This window comes from Balaenoptera musculus, chromosome 16 (assembly GCF_009873245.2).
Source record: "Balaenoptera musculus isolate JJ_BM4_2016_0621 chromosome 16, mBalMus1.pri.v3, whole genome shotgun sequence".
In the NCBI taxonomy this organism is placed as follows: Eukaryota; Metazoa; Chordata; class Mammalia; order Artiodactyla; family Balaenopteridae; genus Balaenoptera; species Balaenoptera musculus.
In genome coordinates, this window is record NC_045800.1 from 62029152 (window position 1) to 62051178 (window position 22027).

The 22027-nt window shown below is 34.3% G+C and overlaps 1 protein-coding gene across 4 annotated transcripts in view; it reads left to right on the forward strand.

The window, feature by feature from the left end:
* The window catches only part of MICU1 (mitochondrial calcium uptake 1), a 220716-nt gene that overhangs the window by 77405 nt on the left and 121284 nt on the right, over positions 1-22027 (forward strand). For 2 of the 4 annotated variants that reach the window (XM_036829178.1, XM_036829179.1), the window contains exons 5-6: positions 2282-2325; positions 10374-10385. In XM_036829178.1, coding sequence (XP_036685073.1) covers positions 2282-2325; positions 10374-10385 — 56 coding nt within the window. The remainder of the gene's footprint in view (positions 1-2281; positions 2326-10373; positions 10386-22027) is intronic. The other 2 variants (XM_036829181.1, XM_036829180.1) reach the window with 1 other exon arrangement.

The following is a 22027-nucleotide window of genomic DNA, read 5'->3' on the forward strand; positions in this document are numbered from 1 at the left end:
GCGTGGGCTTTCTCTAGTTGCGGTGAGCGGGGGCTACTCTTTGTTGCAGTGAGTGGGCTTCTCATTGTGGTGGCTTCTCTCGTTGGGGAGCACAGGCTCTAGGCGTGTGGGATTCAGTAGTTGCGGCACGTGGGCTCAGTAGTTGTGGCTCACGGGCTCTAGAGCGCAGGCTCAGTCATTGTGGCACACGGACTTAGTTGCTCTGCAGTATGTGGGATCTTCCCGGACCAGGGATCGAACCCATGTCCCCTGCCTCGGCAGGCGGATTCTAAACCACTGCGCCACCCGGGAAGCCCCTAGAAAATTTTTAATTATACATGTGGCTTACATTTATTGCTCACATTATATTTCTGTTGGACAGTGTTGCTCTAATTAGTAGCATATATTTCCCTTAGTTGATGTACCAAGTTTTACTCATGAGATATCTGATCCTAGACTAATTCTCATTTCTTTTTAAAGGACTAGGAAGGTTTTTTTCTGGGAACTCTGAGGATTTTCTTGTTCTTGGTATTCTGAAATTTTACAAGCATACAACTGGATTACAAGTAGGTTTTGTTCATTTTGATTAAATAAGTTCTTTTAATTTGTGTCACTCTTCAGCTCTGAGAAATTTTCTGGTAATACTTTTTGGTTTATTTCTTATCTACTTCTGAATGAGAAAAGGTCTTGTATGACATAGGATCTTGTATTGAGTCTCTGTTTCTCTATAATTCTCTCTTCTATTTTCTGTTTTCCATCCTGTTGTCTTTTTGGCAGTGGTCCTGAGAGATAACCTTTTCCTAATCTTTTGACAGTATATTAAGAAATAGGGGGGAGATAGGCAATCATAGTTTTAATTGTCTACAACTCTTTCTTGTTTTCTGTTCTCTTATCATAGAAACATGTTCTACCTTTATGACTGGTATCTTCTTGAGTATCTGTGAGGTTTCAAATTAGATTTGTTTTTAAATTTTCCTTTTTCCTGACTTATCTCTTTCTTTTTCAGTCAGTGGTTCATTTTGTTCAGGGCAGGCTTCTAGAAGGTGAAGCATATTTTAGATAAGGAGCCTGTGTAACCAAATGTGTAGAAGCAGAAATGCAAAAAGCTTTCTTTGGGAGCAGTGATAATCCTATCATTGTAATACTGTGGGCATAATGAGGTAAGGGTCTGAACTGGCATGAATAAAGTGAGAACTGAAAGAAAAGAACTGAGTAATTATGCAAGAAAAATAAGTGTAATTGGGAACTGATTTCTCCACTCTAAAAACTCCCACACCACCCTCTTATTGAACTCATTGTATCCTTCCTTGTAATATTATTATATGCATATGTCTTTCTTACTAAATTGTGACTCTTCAAGGAAGGGATTGTATCTTACTCATTCAATTTTTTTTTAGGTATTTATGATCAACCACTGTTCCAAGTACTGGGATAAAGGAGTCAGCAAAGACAGAAAATCCCAGCCCTCAGGAGCACTTAATATACTTGCTTTTATCTTTCATAGTGCTTAGGATTTCACAATGCTAGGGATTCCCAAGGTTAAATTTATTATTTAACCCATCTTTATTTTTATTTATTTATTTATTTATTTATTTATTTATTTAATTTATTATTTATCTGGCTGTGCCAGAGCTTAGTTGTAACACGCAGGATCTTCGTGCGGCATGTGGGATCTTTACTTGCAGCATGCAGGATCTTTAGTTGTGGAATGTGGGATCTAGTTCCCTGACCAGGGATCAAACCCTTGCCCCCTGCACTGGGGACATGGAGTCTTAGCCACTGGACCACCAGGGAAGTCCCTTAACCCACCTTTAAAAAGTAATATTAAGATGGTCTATTTATCTGTTTAGGTGTGTTGCAAAATGTCTTCTGATATTAAAGTCTTCTCTCTTTAACTTTATACAAAAAATTATTATGCATTCAGATTCAACTAATATCCCTCACCTTATTTAGAGGTAATATATATCATTTTGATGTAATGGAAAAGAGCATCACCTTGGGAAGAGTCCAGGGTTCTAGTTTGACTCTACTGTTGAATAGGTTTGCACATGAACTTTTACCCTCTTTATCTCAGAGCTTCATATTCTCATATATAAAGTAAAAGGTTGGTATCTTTTAGCACTGACACTTTGAGTCTGAAGGTGGGACAAAATTTTCATTTCTATGGACTTTGAATAATGTTGTGGCTAAACCGTCTAGTACATTTAATTGAATGATTGGAAACAAAACTGAGAGCTGTCATTTCATATGTTTCACCTGAGTTATAATCAGTGACTAAGTGTTGCTTTTTTCTCTTTTACAGACTTGGGTCTGGATCAATATACAATAAAACGCTTTGATGGAAAGGTGAGTGAACTATGATACAACGTATATATCCTGTTGTTTACTAAGAAGATTTTAAAGTTCCTCTAGAATTATTTGTGAGAAATTTCTGAATACCTGTTTGTCTTATCAAAAAAGCTTGTTGCTTAGGTTGGGAGGCCTGTAAGTGCCTTCAAATGCTTCTACAGAAAAAAATCAAGCAGAATGCTCTTCTGTGTTTTTCCGTATAGGGTATTACTGATGGGTTACCCGCTGTATATATTAAGGGCTGATTCAGTGTATGTTGACATTTGAATTTTAATTCAATAGCCATTATAAAGGTTAACAAGCCCCCCAATATTACATTTACATTTCTTATAAAAACACCTATCTGATTTGACCTTCCTTAGGCTTTGATAGTGTATAGCAATAATCCTAACTAGAAAATTACAGAAGTCCTTACAGCTTTATAACAATTATGAAGAGCACCCCAAATTGCATGTAAATTTGCATTAGGCTTACTTTCAATTCTTTATTTTATGCCTGAATAAATCATATAGTAAATCATTTAGTATAGAAAATAAAACTTTTAATTTTATTGTCTCAGAACAGTCAGTTAAACATGTTTTCCCCTTTCAGGCTGAATTCTCCAAAAAGAAAAAGAAAATATTACACAGGATCAGAAAGAAAAGTAAAAGGTCAATTTTAAAGAGGAGGAAGAAAGCGCAAAAGGAAGAGCGAGTCAGGGATGGCTGTACAAAGCTTAAAGAGAAGGAAATCAGAAGGAAAATCATGAAGTGGCTGGAAAAGGCAGGATTACAAACAAATGTCTAGGTGGGTAGAAGTCAGGGTTAGTAGAAACTGATCTTGCAGTGATGTGTCAATCCTGCATCCTTATGTAAAACTACATGTACTGGTAAGGTGAAGATATAAGTGCTAAAGTCTTTTGCACAAGTAGAAGGAATGAGTGGCTGCCTTAAGAGTTGAGAGATCTCAGCCAAGGCTTCCAGCCTAAAAATTACCTTTTCTATTCAGGTGGCACATATTCTAAAAGAAAGCGTGAACAAAAAGAAAGGGCATTTAGATGTTAGGAGACCCAGGTTCAGAGTCCTGGCTCTGCTTTGGGGCAGACCAGTCTTCTCGCTGATCCTTGGTGTCTCTGCTTTATGTATGATAAAATACCTTATCCATGTGAGGGGTTGCTGCAGACATTGATGTCAGGGTCTGATTTCAGAGTCTTTGGCAGGTTAGGTCCCTATCTTATCTGTCTTTATGTCACTCAAGAGTCCAGAGCATGCCTGGCACATAAGAGGTAATCAATAAATGTTTGATGACTTGGAAAAAAATCAATTAGTCAATCACATATTTCTTGGAGGTATGACTCATTATGCCACTAATATCTTATTGCAAAATCAATTTTACAGATCACTTTTTTTTTTTTTTTTGGCTACTGAGGGAATCCAGAGTAGCATGAGAATTCAGTCCTCTCTTGTAAACCTGAAAACATGTAAAGAAGTTGAATATGTGCAAGTTGAACAGCAACTTTACATGTTAAAAGGGGAATTTCCATTCCTAGAGAGCTCCTGAATATAGAAGTCCTAATGGTAACTCATGTTTCATATGTGCTGTTTAATTTTTTCCTGTTTTGGCCAGTACCTGTCCACTTGATGCTAAAAATTTGCAACTTTTGGCATGACTGATGAGCTCCACGTTTGTTTCAATTGTATTAAATTTATGAGCTCTACATTTCTTATCATTTGTGCCATTTGCATTTTTTTTTGATTTCCACTCATTTTTATAAAATAGCAAGAGTAAAATGCAGTAAAACATTAAAGTATTTGTGTACCCATCTTGCTATGGAAACAAAAATGGCAGTGCTTCTATGTTTGGAAGGCAATCTTAGCAGATTATAGTTGCAAGTGTTTATGCACTGAAGCATAAAATTCTGAAATCAGAGTAGGAAAGACAAGATTAAAGGATATTAATGTATAATCTTTGAAAGTATGACCTACATGAAAGTCAGGCATATGAAAGTTGACTTCATCCAGGGGAACGGGTTCTGAAAGCAAATAGAGGAGTGGGATACTTATATAAGGAGGTATAAAACTGAGACAGTGACCCTGAGCCAGATAGCTTGTTCCCCTAGCAGAGTGCACAGATTTCCCTTTCATCCATGTTGTAATATGCATGTTTAATTCCTTTTCCAGGTTCTTCATTTAACTCCTGTAGTAATTTCTATCAAATATATTATTAAGGTTTTGTTTTGGAGTGAAGGTTATGTTTCCTAAATAGGATTCTTAAACTTAGTTCACCTCTAGTTTATATCTTTATGAATTGTCTTTTATTTCATATGAAGTCTAAGAAAGTAGTTTCTATACTGTTTTTAAATCTTATATAATGAAGAGTGCAAATTTCATTCAGTGTTTAATCAGTTTAGTAGTTTTTCCAGGGATTTTTGCCATGCATCAAGTTCTTCACTCGATAATTATAAGAATCAATGCTTATTCAACTGTCGATCTTAATTATTTTCCTTTGGCTCTTCATGACTCTTTTGTTTTCCCAATCAGAAAATCTCAATTCTTGAGTAGCAGTTTCCAGAGTGTATAACTCCTAAGATAATATCCTGTTGAAAAAACAGATGTACATGGTAATTACAGTAAATTTCATGCATGATGATTAGAAATTAGTAGAAAGTTAACACCCGTGAGGAATTTCCTTTCAAACTTACTTTGAATTTTTTAATGGGTAATTTTCTTTCTCTCTCGCTCTCTTTTTTTTAAACTTGGAAGATGAACTAATTATAAATTGCTTAGAGAAATATTTATTCTCATCCTCTTATTCCCCCATTGTTTTAACATTCAGCACACCATTTAATTAAGTCCATCATTTGACCAGTAAGAAACACTAGCTTATTTTATTGCCCTCTAGTTGAATTGCACTTTAGTGCTTTTGTCATTGAAAGCAAGAACAAATGTAGAAGTAGTATCATCTTCCTGGGGTGTTTTCTCATTTGTACTTGAATTTCATACAAACTCCAGATACAAAGTAGAAAAGAATGGCCCAACTGATATTGACAAATAATTGAACAGTTATTTCTTACTTCGATACTTGTCATCTTTTCTCCTATTCTTTTTGACTAGAAAATTCTCAAGAAGTAAATGAAACATTCCTGTTTCAACTGATAGTCTGTGAAACTGAATTTGATTAAGCAGCTTTTGAATTTTGGGGAAGATCTTTTTCTAGAGCTTATCACTGCCTTATGTTAATGTATGCTAATCCCTTACTCTAAGGATGCTTAGCAATTTCCTTTGTAGAAAAGTCTTGCAGTACCTTGTTATTGGCACTTGCATCATTTATGCATTTCACTATCTACCATCTACTAACACAGGCCTTGTATTTAAATATAAAGAAGCTATAGTCAGTGACCTTTGGTTTTAAGAATATATTTTTTAGTTAAGTGATATTTGTAAAAATATTCAGACTAGGTTTAAAAGTTTAAAAACCTCAAAGCTTGAAAGAGTTCAGATTTTCTATTAGAGGATATTTGAAAATTATTATAAATAGAGTGTTAGCACTAGTGTATAGATGGTAATACAAAATATGGTCTGGCTTTTGTTTTAGTGTAATATATCACAGATTTTCAAAAAATGCACTCTCTCCCTACATTGTCCATGCATTCTCCTTATGATTTGTTAATGCAGTTATTTCATGAATTTTGGATTATTTCTTTAATGAAAACTATATTTTTTCCTGAGTTTAATTTTTTATCATCCAATAATTGGTCTATAAAACAAAGCACCATTTCTAAGTGGAGCCTGTATTTTACGTAATCGTCAAATATTTGTTCATTTAATCAGTTAATTGCTGTCCTGTATTGGTGTGGTTTATCTCAAGTGGTTTATACCCTTCATTATCCTGTTTCTCTTACTTCTCCTTTTTTTCCTCAGCATACCAAGTATAGAAATTATGTTTTGTATTTTCTGTTCCTATCACCTATAATAGACAACTTCCTCCATCTCAAACCCTACCTTTTTTTTTTAAGTTACAGTAGAAAACTGCATGGGCTAGGTAAAATTTTTTCTAAGCAAAGAATACCAGTATTCCGGAGCTTTGATGTAGTCCTCTTCTCTCTTCTAAAAACTTTAAAGTTCATACTCTTCTTTTAAGTAACAGTGAATCGCCCATTGAAACTAATTGTTCATCATTATCATTCCACCATGTATTTCTTTTTTTGGAAAATAGATTTTTTATTCTTTCCTTTCTATCAAGTTGCCTTTTTCCCTAACCTCTCCCTGAACATTTCAGAAGTCCTGCCTCTGGAATGAATTTTTTCACTATTTGTAATTACAGTCCTCTTAGAATCTCTCCTAATTTGGAAGAAAAAATTAACTTGTGTTTTATTCCCATCTCCTTTATGATACTTACAAGAATGTTTGTTTACATGGAACAGGAAAACAATTTAAATCAAATTAAGATGAAATGTTGTCCACATTGAGGTGAAAGAGATAAAAGTATGGTCAAAGTCTAGAAAAGGAAATACCAATTATAGTGTTTATAATAGAAAAGATATGCAGAAAAAAAGATGGAGCTGTAGTTAAAAAGCAAAGCTTTAATATAACGAAATGCTTTTAATTGCTTACTAGGTAAAAGTTCTTTTAAAAATATTGGTAAATGAAGTTTAAAAATCCATTCCCTTTAAGGGAAAGTCGTGGTTCCCCAAGGGGAGTGTGGGCACATTTTTTTTTCCTGTGATGTAATACTGTTAATGCTTTATTTGAGTTGTGATTATTTACTTCATATCACAGATAAAATATGAGTCTGGAATAAGGTCTAGTATTACTATTACTCCTTGACGTGTATAGTAAGTTATGTGAGGGATTTCCTGTCTTCTAAGAGTGAATTGTATTGCAGATCAAAGAAATGTAAATTGGGGGGGTGTTGCTGAAATTCCTATAGGATAGAGTTTGGTGAATCTTCACATTTATTTGAATTGCTTTAATTTTGCTCAAATTTTTATAGCAGGATTGATGTTCTTATGAATTCTGCATTGTTAATTGGGCACATCTCTCTCGCTCTCTCTTTCTTTTGGTTTCCAGAGACTTGAAACCAGTCAATTCTAAATTCTTGGTGAATTGATGTATTTATTCAGGTCTTTCTATTGATAAATGTGAATATATAGGCAGAATTTTATTATTTTTGTTCCATGTCTTTTTGATCCATGTTTCCATTTGCCCTAAAAAGTGTAACATTCTAAGAGGATAAAGTATTTCAATTCTTCGAATGCTGAAGTTCTCCACAAATATTTTCATAATTATATATTATTTTAGGGGTGATGATTGAGCCCTTTTAAAAAACCCATTAACATATCCACTCATTGGTTGTCAGTGGTTTATTTTTCCAGTTGAAAGTAAAATCTAAATGAAAAATGCTTGACTCTATTTGTCTCTTGAGGGAACTATTACTGCTACTAATCATAATAATACAAAAAAGAAGAATAGTTGAAGTTTTTTGAGTTTATTATATGCCAAACACTGTTCTAAGTGTTTATACATAATTACTCTAATCCACACAGCCACTCTTCTAGATAGGTTACTGTTTTCATTATTTTACAAATAAGATACTAAAGTACATAAAAGTTAAGTAACTTTTTTTTTTTTTTTTTGACCTAAGATCATACAGTTAGTAAGTGGTGGAGCCAAGATTCCAAATTGGTAGTCTGGCTCTAGAGTTCACCATCTTAAGGACTATGCTATACCACCTTTCATATATCTAAGCTACTTGTCTGCATGATCTATTTGTAAATAGAAATTTCTCATCAAATATTTCTTTTATTTTACTAACTTAATGCTATTTGTGTGAGAAAGAACTTGCTATTTCACGTTGTTTTTGGTAAGAGTATTGAAGTTAATTTTTTCTGCTTTGATGAAGTACAGCTAGAAGCCAATATTAACCTGAGAAACCACATAGTGTTTCATTTTAAAGGAAGAAAACAAGAGATATACAAATTTTAATGCCTGAATTTAGAAGTTAGAATTTCAACTTCACTGTTATTTGCTCCATTGTTTTCTCATATGCCATGAACACCACTTGCATTTTGAAAATGCTGTCGTTTTTTCTTTTTTTTTTTAATCGAAGGCATCACTCTTAAGGTGAAAACTGTCATCTATATTTCAAAAACTGGATCCTGGCTCATTGTAGTCAAGATAGCAGAGAAAATAGTATTTCTGTTATAAACTAAACTATTTACTCTTTCAAATATTGATTGGTTGTGTGTTAAATGTAGAATAATTTGAATAGAGCTACTCATTATAGTTAGTCTTTAGACAAGCAGAAGTTTAAAATGTAATTACATTACCAAAATGAAATCAAGTACAGATTCAACATTTCAGAAAATCCTTTGACACCTGTTGTAATTTTCTGTTTTATTTTTAGTCTCAGATTTTTTTGTCTTCCTTCTTTCCCATCCAAAGTTCTTTAAATTATTTTAAAACCATTTTCTCATTTTTCTCTCTTCTTACAAATTAGCAATTTTAGTTCTCTTTTATACACTGCAGTCCTCAGAAAATCTGGTTTTGGTGTCTGAAATATTTTACAAGGGATTTCCAATTTGAGCATCTAAGTATTTGACAAGCTACATGTAAACGATTAGTAGATGTAAGTATTCTGAATCGAATATGAAAAATACAAAATTATGGATTGCTGTACTCGTTAGTGTGTAATAGCGCAGGATGAGAGAATGTGGTTTTGGATATAGACAATCCTGTATTCAGATATGGACTCTGTGCCACATACTTGATGGATAACCTTGGGCAAGAGACCACTTAACCTCTGAGTGTCAATTATCTTCTGTAACTGTAAATTTAGGACAATAGGTAAAGTATCTGGCTCTACAAATTATAGCTATTTTGCATGACTTTCAGCCCTTTACTCAATTTATGAAAGGAGTTAGCTGCTATCATGTATGTTATCTTCTTTCTCGGTTTGTATGAAATGCTATAGAAAAGCGTGTGCTCTTCATAATTGCTCTCTCCGTTGTTCTTTCCTTCCCAGTTAAATCAGCTATAAAAATCTCCTTGTGTTATCTCTGTAACAAGCAATTGGCCGGGATTAAATGGCTAGTCTATGAACTGGAGAGAGACCTCTGGTTTGATTTCTCATATCTGAGCTGTTCTGTGTTCACAGTGATTCATCTCACCACAGTACTGTAAAATCCTTTGGGCCTCTGTCACATCAGTCCTAGCCTTAGGCTTGTAAATTGTTGATAGCATATATTTTTCAGTCAAGAACTTTTATCATGCTGCTAAGGTTGGTTTGAGAAGTATGATAAGTTCAGGTCAAATTTTATTTCACAGCCAGTGAAGTTTATTTGTTGAAAAAAAAATTTTTAAACCATTTGATATATGAAGGTACTTTGGAGTGGTACCCAGCTGAATTAGCTAACTTAAACTGCTTCATCAGTGCCAGCCTTCATGATGGCTGGCTTTTTGTTACTAACATGAATAGTACTTTATTTAGTGCAACATAATTTTGCAAGAGACCTGTTTCTAAGTAGTCATTCTGAACTCTTCCTTAGGGTAGTTATTAATCCTCTGAACTCATCTGAGTTTGGTTGCCTATATGTTAAATATAGGTGCTAAAGCAATGAATTTGCCATGAAGTTAAAAAATAGTATATCATGAAATGATAGTGAGATACCCTTAAAGGAAACCTTAATTAAAGAAATGGTTTCACTACCCATGGAAAAAAGTTAAGTGTTTGCTTTCCCTTTTCTTTAAGAAATAGGTAATTATTCATGCATTTTCTTTTTATAGTAATGTGAAGTTTTTCTGTAATTGTATGTTTTATTTCGGCGAGGTTATTGAGTTATTTGGGTTTTTGTTTTGTTTTGTCTTACTGTACCTAGCAGATAATATATAAAATATTTTTATGTATTCCTCATTTCCTGTTTCGGGTTTTCAGTGATTTTATTCCAAATCACATTTGGTCCTTTATATGTTATAATAGTTTGTGATATAAATATATTTGATTTGGGAGTTTTTGTTCATATAATCAAACAATGTTATTTATTTTTCTTTTTCTCGTCTTCTGATCAGGATTCCTGGCAGGTACTGACTCAGCAGCATGTGCCTTAAATTAATTAATGTTTCAAAACCCATAGTAACGCTTCAGGGACAAAGGTTCAGTGCATGTTCATGTCCTTTCCCTGCTCCCTTCAGAGTGATTCAGTTCCTGTCACTTTAAATTAACAAATCTTTAATATGACAGTTCAAACACTGCACAAGTCCTTGAGAATATAGTACCTAGCATAATTTAAAAGGAAGTTTTAACATTATGTGTCACACCAAAGGTCAAGAAACTGTTTTAATCATTGTATAATGGATACTCAGTTACTTGGGTCATTTAAATAGTCTTAGTAGGGATGCCGTGTTCCTAGTTGAACTGTAGCAGGGATGGTGAGACAACAGTAACTTCAAGTGAAAAATCAGTAGTTTTTTTTTTTTCTTTTGAAATTTCTTAAATAATAAATACAGATAAGCAGTTGCTTAGTTGTACTTTGCTCAATAAAATGACTTAAGGGGAAACAGATGGAACATTTAGAAAGACTTCATTATTTTGCTTTTTTGAGCTAATCAACAACTTTAAATGGAAAAGCAGCAAATACATGGAGAAAATCATAAAAATGAATAGATTGTAGGCTGACAAAGGAGAATTTCAAGGACACGCCTAAGAAGTACTTTTCAAATTGATCTTTGAAGGCTTAGACTTCTTAATTATAGTTTATAAACTATTAAAATGTATTCAAAATATATTCATTAAAAAACATTACTCTTGCATTTCTTAATAAAAATATAAACTAAGCTTAATTAGAACCTCCTTTGGTTTAAAATAATTATTTAATTAATGAAGATCACAAGGTGCTGTTTATTTTTATACAACATTTTCCCTGTGCTTCCTTGTTCTTAAAATGATATATATTTTTAGTAGTCTCCTTACCAAACCCCCAAACCAATCATCCTGTTATTGGTGCAGTAGACTATTTTACCACCTTTGCCTTTAATTGCATTCTGAAACAAACCAACAAATATTTAAATCACTGTATCAAAATAATTTATTGATAATCCCATTATCAATGTTTCTAATCCTGGAGATTTTGTTTTAGAATAGCTGTGGCACAACCATCATGCAGAGTGCTAAGGAGTGTAAATCAAATGAGGTGTTAACACCTGTGATTGAGGACAGCCACTTCCAGTTCTCTGTTTATGGCAGGACAGTTTGTAGGAGGCAGCTAAAAATTCTTCCTCTCCTTTGATAATTGTGTGGTTTAAGGCTTAGAGGTTTAAAATGACTTGCTTCACTTAGGTGCCCTTACTAGACAATGAGGAGAAGAGAAAAGAGGTAGGAATTGGTAAGGACTTGGAAGTCTCCAGAACCTGCAGCATTGAGTAGTCAACCTCTGTAGTTGACAAAGAGCATCAGTCTTCTTTAAACTTTGACTATTGAAGGTAGTATCCTTTGTTGATCAAGGATTCAGAATCAAGTTTTATTGTATTCTTAAGGATATCTTATTAATAAGCTTTGTATATTATATACAAAATATATTTATATTTTATATTAAAAATAATAAACTCTTTCTTAGAATAGGTAGTGGAGGAATTGTTTATATTGGGTTCTATAAATATCACTCATTTTGGTGACACTAGTATAAATTGTTTAAGCTTCCAAAGGTCAATGAGCAGTTACTTTATACAAGAGGACTTTCTTGCTTGCTTCCTTACAGGGATTTGTCCTTTGCATGCTAAGTTCCTATTGCCTGTGGAAAGGCTGGGATCATTTTGTTTTTCTGGTAGCATAGTATGAGTGCTGTTCTTCAGATGCAGCTTATGAATGGTGTCAGTACTTATTATATTGCTGTGAGGAGTATCCATAATGTCTCTTTCCAGTCTCTGAGTTCCACCACTACTAAAGTCTGTTGATTTAACCCATGTGCTTGATTTTTCATCTTGAACAAAGAAACAATAATATAATCATTAAGTGCTCCCAAGGAGGGTATAGTTTACTTGGTTGTCCCAAATATTAAGACTTCTATTAAGATGTCTTTAAATATGTTTTTATTTTAGATTCTGTTGTGTTTGAATTTGGGGTCATCTGTGAACCCATTTGATTTATCATTGTTGATCTGAAAGCGTAAACATGACTGACCATTACATTTCCAACACCTTTATGTTTAGCTTTTCCATCATGAAACAAGATTTGAAATTCACTTTGATATGAGAGGACTTCGTTCCAAACTAACTTCCGTTTTAAAATTATTTTAGCACAAACACCCTATCATGTTTCAAAGTTGCACAAATAGATTTCTATGAAAACCACTCAAAACATTTTATTTCTTCTGTTCTGGTAAAAATGGGTTCTCAACTGATATGTATTGATGACCTTTGGTTGCAGAGAAAGTGTGAGGATAGTTCTTGGTTTGCATATTTGGCTTTGCCATGGTGCATTTTTTAAAAGTTCTATATATAAATAAAAAGCTTCTCCAATTATAGATCAATGTAACATCTATTAATTAAGAAGATTATAGAGAATCATAACATTCTTTTATAGATACTCATTTTGAAAATGATTAAAATATACATTTGAACAAATCAGGGCATAAAAATACGATGTGCACCTACATCATTAACTAGATTTTCATCTTCAACTTCAAGATAAATGAGCTAATACAAGCTAAGCCTCAAGATTAATATTTTACAATAACAAACTATGTTTTGCTCCAAAAATATTCAATCTGCTTTAAATTTTAGAAATTGCAAACAGTATAGACACCTGATGTATTTCTGTGCATTTGATACAGTACAACATATAATAGTTCATGCATGGGTTCTGGAGTCAGACCATGACCTGTCCTGCCACTTTATAGCACTGTCACCTTGGGCTTCTTATTTAACTTCTCTAACCCTCAGTTTTCTCATCTGTTAAGTGCAGACAGTAGTATCATCTATCTCATAGAATTGCAGTGAGAACTTAAAGAGATAATGCAAGTGTTTAACACAGTGCCTGGCATAGAACATGCAAACTATAATTTTTAAATTCTTGATACGTCTTTAATGGTTGGTGGTATTCAAGGAATACCTAAAAATGTTTGATTTCAAAATGATTGAAAAATTCTTCATCTAAAGGATTTCCTGGGAGATGATAGTTACTAGAACAGTGTAAATCAAGGGTGTGAACAGTGATCCTCAGAGTGAAACTCTTCTTTTTCGTTCTTATGGTGCATTTTTTCTTGGAATAATTTTTTCCAAATGGGAGAAGGTGAAATACTATATTGACTTATTTTTCAAAATTTGTATGTGAGGTTGTTTTTCCATGAAGTGATAGGGAAGCCTTTTCTAACCCATGTGACTGAAACCAAGACTGCTGCTGAGCTCAGGACAGTTCTTCTCAGCACTGATTGACTTGAGTGGCCAACATTCAAAATTAAATTCTTAGATTTGGGTAGCAGATAATCAGTAATGACAAAATATAGATTCTCCCACCCAGAGCTTCCTTGAAGCAAGTTTGCAGGCATAATGTGGTAGAAACTAATAGAGTTGATGATTTTCCCCATCTAGGGTTTTGAGAACACCTCATCAGATACTGAAGACTGAAATAAATCATTTCAATAAAGTTATATCATTTCTTTGAAGTTAATGCTGTTCCAGTAGACTTTTGAATTTTTATCATTGCTTTAATCAAATCTTCTGCCACTGTTTTTCTTAAGCATCTTCATTTGTATCCATATTCTCTTTAGCCATCTAGTTAATGAAATAGGAAAACATTTGCATTCTAGGTGTTTGGAGTTGTTCTCAGAGCTGAAGTGGTTAGAATTGGGACTGAAAAGAGAATGGCTTTCTGGCAGAGTGAAGTTTCCAGGGTCTTAAGCATTCACCTTCCACAGTTTGTTGCACAGTAATTTGTGTTTGTTGCCTCAAATGCAATAATACCTTTACAAAGTTTGGAACCTCTGAGTTAGAAGTAGAAATCATAAAGTACTGTAAATTAGAAACATCTCGGTTTAATTTTTATCTGACATATCCCCAAATTCTATCTTCTGCAAGTTCAGGTATGGGATGGGGGGAGAAGAATGACACATATTTTAACTGTGCAACATTTTCTGTTTGATTGAGAATAGTGTGATTGTTTAAGATTGATATCTTACACAAGGCTTTGGCATCTGTCTGTGCACCAACTAAATAATGAAGAGTGAGCATTAATTGCATGGGGGAATTGCTGAATTTTCTCTTTCTTTCTAACACCTGTTCTCCCTGCCCTCACCCCAACCTTAGGTAGAAATACTATTTATCATTTGGAAATTATATGCTGAAATTGCATCTTTTGGGAGAAGCATACTATTATCATTAATTTGTTTTTGAAATACAACACAAGGACTTCTTGAGGGATTTAGATAGGCTTCGAAATGTATTTCAGCAATATAGAGAAATGTTAATATTAAAACAGTCCAATTATTTCAGTTTCATGAAGGATGACATCTTAATTTAAATAGTAAAGCTGCGTTCTTTATCAGATTTCCTATATACCAGAGATGTTTTAAGGTTCTAGATGATGTGTTAGCATTTATTTTGCTGGCATAGTCCATCAACTTCTACTTGATAGAAAAAAGTTTACTTCAAACTATAGAACTTGAAAAGTGGATCTTAACTAGAATAAATAATGAGGTTAAACTCCTAGATATGATTTTTCTCTTTGGCTTTATCCAGTCAAGTCCTAGAAGGCAAAGTTATTGGCCCTATTTTGTTCAATCCTTTTATAACAGGATTCACTGTTTGAGCACTTTGAGTATTAACAAGTTGGAATCATGTCTGGAATTCCCAGTCCCAGGGCTCCTAATGGTACCTGCAACTTTAGCCAGATGTTTTATAAGTTTTTGTGATTGGTCAGAAACAAGAGTGTGAATGCTTCAGCACAAAGCCATCCTGGTAAAACAATTGAGGTTTTAGACTAACTGAGAAGTGTAGTAGTTACACATGTAATTGCTGATTTGCTGTAAGTTTACTCTTAAGTCTTTCTGCTTAATCTAAAAAATTAAAAGATTCAGGATATGGTACAGTTGAGATCACTACCAGGATTCTTATGAGATTATTAATTTATTTGCTTGTACTTAAGGTCAGTAATTTGAATGTTTTAGTGATGTTGAGTCTGTAGCTGTGTTTTAAATTTTAAAACATATAAGATCTAAGACTAGGTCATGTAAATGAACAGTAAAACAGTTAAATTTCATTTTAAGTCAGTGAGCACACTGCTTTGAAATAATTTGCATAGTCTTGTTCTCCACAACGGGAGTAACATTTGTCAGTAAATTGAATAGAAATTCTATTGTGATCAGTTTACCTGCATTCCACTTTCACAGCCTTAACTTCAGAGATTCAAGTGATTAGAGTAGTGTCTGATATGTAGCTTCTAAGATGCATAAAATAGTATAATGCTCTGTAAGGTATCTGCAATTATAGCTTCTTTTTAAAATACCCAGTTCTGTTTAATTTTCAGCATATACACTGAAGTAGTTGCTAGAATCCTACCTCAGGAGCTTTAATATAAGTTTCTATAAATTTTTTTACTGAATGGTATGTTAATATATTACTTAATCTCACATTATATGGTCTTACAATAGAATTGAAATATATTCTATTTCTTTTGACTTTTATATAGATTTCTTCCTTTTAGTTTGTCTTATGTTTATTATTTATATTGAATTTATTACTTATATTGAATTAAATACAAATCCTTGTGATAGATTTCACTAGTAAAAATACATATTAATATAAATGTTCATTAGGAACAAAAAATATAAATAACCACCTCTGAGACAGTGAGAGAAAATGAACATTACTACCAATCTGCTAAGGAAGGTTATGTTTTCCTTGCACTGTGCCTCCATATTACCCCTGAAGTATATAAATTGTATTTGCTTAAGACAAAAATGACTTAAAATTTAGTCAAAGATTAAACTTTATCTAAAAGATTAAGTGAAGGAACAATTTACTTGACATTCTCAATTTGCAAAATTAAACACTGATAAGACTTTAGGAATAAGAAAAAATAACCAAAAACCTTCCTTCCACTCTCCTTCTTTGAATCTTGATTTTCCATTTTCACCATACTTCGGTGCTTTTAAAAATTTATTCATTATTAAACTTCAGTATATCTATTTTCACAGTTTCTCCTTGTGCCTTGGCTGTTTGACTTGAGGATATCATTTATGGTAGAATCAGGCCTTTGGTTTAAGAATATCAGCTACCAAACTGTCATGCAACACAAAATAGTCTAAAAATTGGTTTCTGGTAACTCCCACTTCTTTCCAAATCTTGACATATTTATTTGATTCTCCTCCTAACTTTAAATAATTTGAGGGATCAAATATGATGGTTTTATGACAGTTTAGGTGTTTGTGATTAATATATGTCATGAATTTTATAACAGTTATCTTTGGAGTTTTGGATACTTGAAAACACACTTATAAATTCTTAGAGTTAATATTGATAGATAGTTGTGTAATCCTAAATGTACCTGAACTACTCTTTGACAAGTGGATGCCTCAGAAAACATAATGTAACTTCTCTCCCTGTCTCCTTCTACCCCCACCCCAACTCCTGAAGCATGGAAGAACAATGTAGACCTTTACTAAAGAATTAGAAGACTGTATTGCACAGGGCACATCACAAAGCATAGCTAATTTAAAAGTCCTCTTTAAACATCTTTCTGTCTGGTTTTTATTTTATTTATTTATTTTTAAAATTTATTTATTTATTAATTAATTTATTTTTGGCTGTGTTGGGTCTTCGCCAACTGCGAAGACCCAACTGAACTTAGCCGCTGCGCACGGGCCCTCTCTAGTTGTGGCGAGTGGGGCCTTCTTATTGCAGTGGCTTCTCTTGTGGAGCAATGGGCCCCAGGCACGGGGGCTTCAGTAGCTGTGGCGCACAGGCCTAGCTGCTCCACAGCATGTGGGATCCTCCTGGACCAGGGATCGAACCTGTGTCCCCTGCATTGGCAGGTGGACTCTCAACCACTGCACCACCAGGGAAGTCCCTTTCTTGTTTTTAAAGAGCTACTGCAAAACATGTACTCTCTGTCCTTTCTCTCAAACACATGTGTGCACATATGTGCTCACATGCTTTCTTTTCTCTGTTTTCCCAACTTTGATACTTTCTATTACTCTCTGGTCACGTCTCCTTCCTCTTTTTGGCTCACCTTTCGAGGGTCCCTTTTCCTTCTATATTTTTTCTCCCAGATGTCTTCTTCAACTTTTTCTTATGTAGAGCAATTTGACCTTCTTTTGGCCTCTCCTGGTCCCTGTAACTGTATTCAGTACAGCAGAGGTCTCATAGATAGCCCTGCAAACAGAAATATTTTCTCCTTTAGAGGACTAGGATTGCAAACATGGACATATCCTATTTAATGCAGTAGAGTAGGGGTTGTCCTCCTGGAGACAATCACACTAACTGAATTAGCATTGGAAAGTGTCAGTATAAAATAGCCCCTATGGAGGTATGTTCTGGTAGTAATTCTCAATCAATATACAATTTAAGGTCTGTTCAGTGACGTCTTTGTTATCTCTGCAGACTTTATAATTGCTTTAATGGTAGAGGTGGCTAGGCCTAAACTATGACCCCACATGCATCTCATGCACAGTCTTTCAAGCTGCATTATTTATATTTTGGAAAACAATCATATACTTTGCTAGTAATCAAAAGACCTTCAAAAGAAAATAGGCTACTCAAGTCAGAAGCTATTATAGAAGAGTGGATGCACACTTACATGGTAAATTGATTTTTAACAAAGGTGCCAAAATAATTAAATGGGGGAAGGGAAGGTGTTTTCAACAAATGGCTTAGAAATGGCTTCTGTCAGCTGTTGGCTAGGGCCTTCGCCGTCTAGCTTGACCAAGGATAGAAGATTTATTTCTAATGTGGCTCACTCAAATGGCTGATAAGATAGTACTGACTGTGGTTGGGAGGCCTCAGATCCTCTCTCTGTAGACTCTCCACAAGCCTGCTCGAGTGTTCTGTTCAAATGAGACCTGGCTTGCCTCCAGCAGAGCAAGGGGCCTTTTATGCCTTAGCCTCAGAAGTCACACATTATCACTTTTGCTGTATTCTGTTAGTTATACAGACCAACCCTGATTCAATGTGGGAAGAGACTAGATCTACACAAGGACATGAATACCAGGAGGCAAGAAACACTGGGGTTATTTTGGAGTCTGGCTACCACACTGAAAAGAGTCTCATATCCAGAACATATAATGATCAGTAATAAAAAGACAAACAACCCAATTGAAAATGGGCAAAAAACTTGAACAGATACTTCCCAGAGAAAGATATATTGTCAATAAGCTAAGTGCTTAAAACACTTGGTCATCAGGGAAATGCTCAAAAAAACCACAATGAGATACCACTAAAATGGCTAAATTAAAGAAACTGGCCACATAAATGTTGACAATGATGTGGAGCAACTAGAACTGTCGTACATTGATGGTGCAAGTAAAAGAAGTACAACTTTGAGGAAAGTCAGAATAGTCAAAAACTGAAAAGTGCCTGTTTAATCATTAAAGGAATGAATAAATTGTGATATTACTTGTGTGCATTATTATATGCACAATATAATTATATGCAAAATAAATTACATAAATTATTTATTTTTAATATTTTAAATTTTATTGGTGAGTATTATACTACTCTGCAATAAAAATGAATGAGTTACTGATAAATAGAGTGTGGATGAATCTCCCCAACATTATGCTGAACCATAGAAGCTGGACACCAAAGAGTATATACTGGTGATACCATTTATAGGAAGTTCTAGAATAAGCAAAACTAATCTGTGGCACAAAAATATGGTGGGAATTAACTGTGGAGAGGCATAAAGGAAACATCAGGGATGGTGGAAATGTTCTATAACCCAAATATATATCTGGGTTACTCAGATATGTATTTCTAAAACTCATTGAATCGTATATTGGATTTGTGCATTTCCCCATAAGTGGATTTTACTTAAAACTGTAACAAATATTGAACTCTAGATGATACATTCGTTTTTTGCAGAGATAATTAGCAATTGTGAAACTATCTTCCTTGTATTCTAAGCTTGAGCAAATGAGTAAATATATTGCGGATAATGGGAACCAGATTTCTCTCTGTTGAAGGGAGTAGTAACACATGTGTAAAGGGCAAGTCTAAATTGTGCTCTGTGGTATTAGAATGGAATTAGAGATATCATTATGAATTCATAGTTTATAATAGACAAATAGATATGAATGTAATCATGAGGAAACAGCAGCCTAATTCAAATTGAGGGATATTTTACAACATAATTCACCTGTACTTTTCAAATTGTTCAAGGTCAAAAAGTATAAAGAGACCAAAATTGGCAGAGTAGGTAACGCCAAAACCACACACCTCCACTAAGACAGCTAGTGAAAACTGTCGATCAGCTTTTTCAGATCTGTGGAATCTAACTAATCAGACTTTAAGCAACTAGGGGAATGCTTAAAGAAGAAAGAAGCTGTTGAAATTTGGTAAGAGAATGTTGTGGTGTTTTAACTTACCTGATGACCACCCCTCACCCCCCAGCACAGTGGCAGCCATAAAGATTGTGCGTTCATGGTATAGCTCCGTGGTGCCAGAAGGGGCAGGGCAGACCTTGTTTTCAGAGAATGTGAATGTGGGCCTTGACCTGTCTGGCCAATGAGGAATCAGCTTGGGGGTTTGTGTTTGTTTCGCCTACCTTGGAGCTTTCTTAGGGCTGGGGTGACCTCCCAGGTGGCATTTGTTAAAAGCATAAAGGTAAATATACTAGCCACAGCAGCTGAAGACAAGCAGCAGACAAACCAAAACAGCTGGGAAAGGAGAGGCTGCCGCAGGAGATGGGTGAGAGAACAAGGACTTTGAAATGCTCTACCATATACTGGTGAACCTGAAAGGCCATGTGCACACCCAGGGCCAAATGAATACTTAGAGGAAACCCCAACAGACCCTAACCTTTCACTTCTGGCTGATGTTTAGCTTCCAAGCAAGCAAGAAATGAAGGCAAGGGCAGAATTATAAATAGTGACTAAGCATTGAAAGAATGCCCAACACAGAGCCAGTCTGCAAGGATCTTGAGAGGTTTTTTTTTTTCCCCACCCTTTGGATCCAGGAGCTTAAGGAAATCTCTGTCAGATCACTAGCTGACTACTAAGGTATGAAACAGAGACTTGAGTGACCATGCTGGACCAAGTATTTACAAAAGAATTTACAAAAATCATTAAAGAAATGACTACAACCCATGCAAGCAGCAACAACAAACCCTGAGGAGGTGGGCGAATCCTGTTTCCAGAATTACCACATTGTAATATACAAAATGTCCGGTTTTCAAAAACATTATGCTTGTAAAGAAACAAAGTATGGCCCAGGAAAAAAAAGGAATAGGAACTATCCTTGAGAAAGCTCAGATATTGCAACTTATTACAGACAGACTTTAAATCAACTGTCCTAAATATACTCAAAGAGCTAAAAGAAACTACAGGCAATGAACTTAAAAGGAAACAAGGAGAATGATGTATGAACTCATAGCAAAAAATAGATAGAAATTTTAAAAAGGTATCAAATAGAAATTCTGGAACTGAAAATTTCCTATAGCTGAAAGGAAAATTTTAGTGAAGGGGTTCAACAGCAGATTTGAATACACAGGAAAAATGATTAGTGAACTTGAAGATAGGTCAATTAATATTTTCCAGTCTGAGAAACAAAAAAAAAAGGAGATGAACAGAGCTTATGAGATCTATGTGACACTACCAAGTGTACCACATATGTACAATAGGAATCTCAGAAGGCAAGGAGAGAGAAAAGGGGACAGAAAGAATATTTGAAGAGATAATGGCTCAAAACTTTACAAATTTAATGAAATATATGAATCTACCCATCCAGGAAGCTAAATAACTCCAATAGGATAAACTCAAAGAGACCCACACTGAGATACATTATAATCAAACTGTCAAAAGCTAAAGATGGTGAATCTTGAAAACAGGAAGAGAGAAGCAACTTACCACACACAAACTGTACACAATAGGATTAACAACCAGTTTCTCATCAGATACCATGAAGGGCAGAAGGCAGTGGGATGACATATTTAAAGTGCTGAAAGAAAAATAAAATTGTCAACCAAGAATTCTATACCTGCAAAATTATCCTTCAGGAGTGAAGGAGATAGATATTAAGCCATTCCCAGATAAACAAAAGCAGAGGAGTTTGTTGCTAGTAGATCTACCCTACAAAAAATGCTAAAAGGAGTACTTAAGGCTGAAAAGAAAGAACACTAGATAGTAACTTGAAGCTATATTAAGAAATAACACCAGTACCAGTAACAACATAGGTAAATATAAAAGCCAGTATTATTTTATTTGTGGTTTATAACTCTTATCTATCCCTCTGTAATCTGAAAGACAAATGCATGAAACAGTAATTATCAATCTATGTTAATGGGCACACTGTATAAAAATGTAATTTGCAAAAATAACATAACGGGAAATGGAAGTGTACAAGAACAGAGTTTTTTAATACTATTGAAGCTAAGTTGGTATTTATTCAAACTAGGTTGCTGTAAATTTAAGATGTTAATTGTAATCTGCAGAGTGGCCACTAAGAAAATAACTAGGTATGGTTCCATTTATATGAAATATCCAAAAAATATGAATCCATAAAGACGGAAAGCAAAT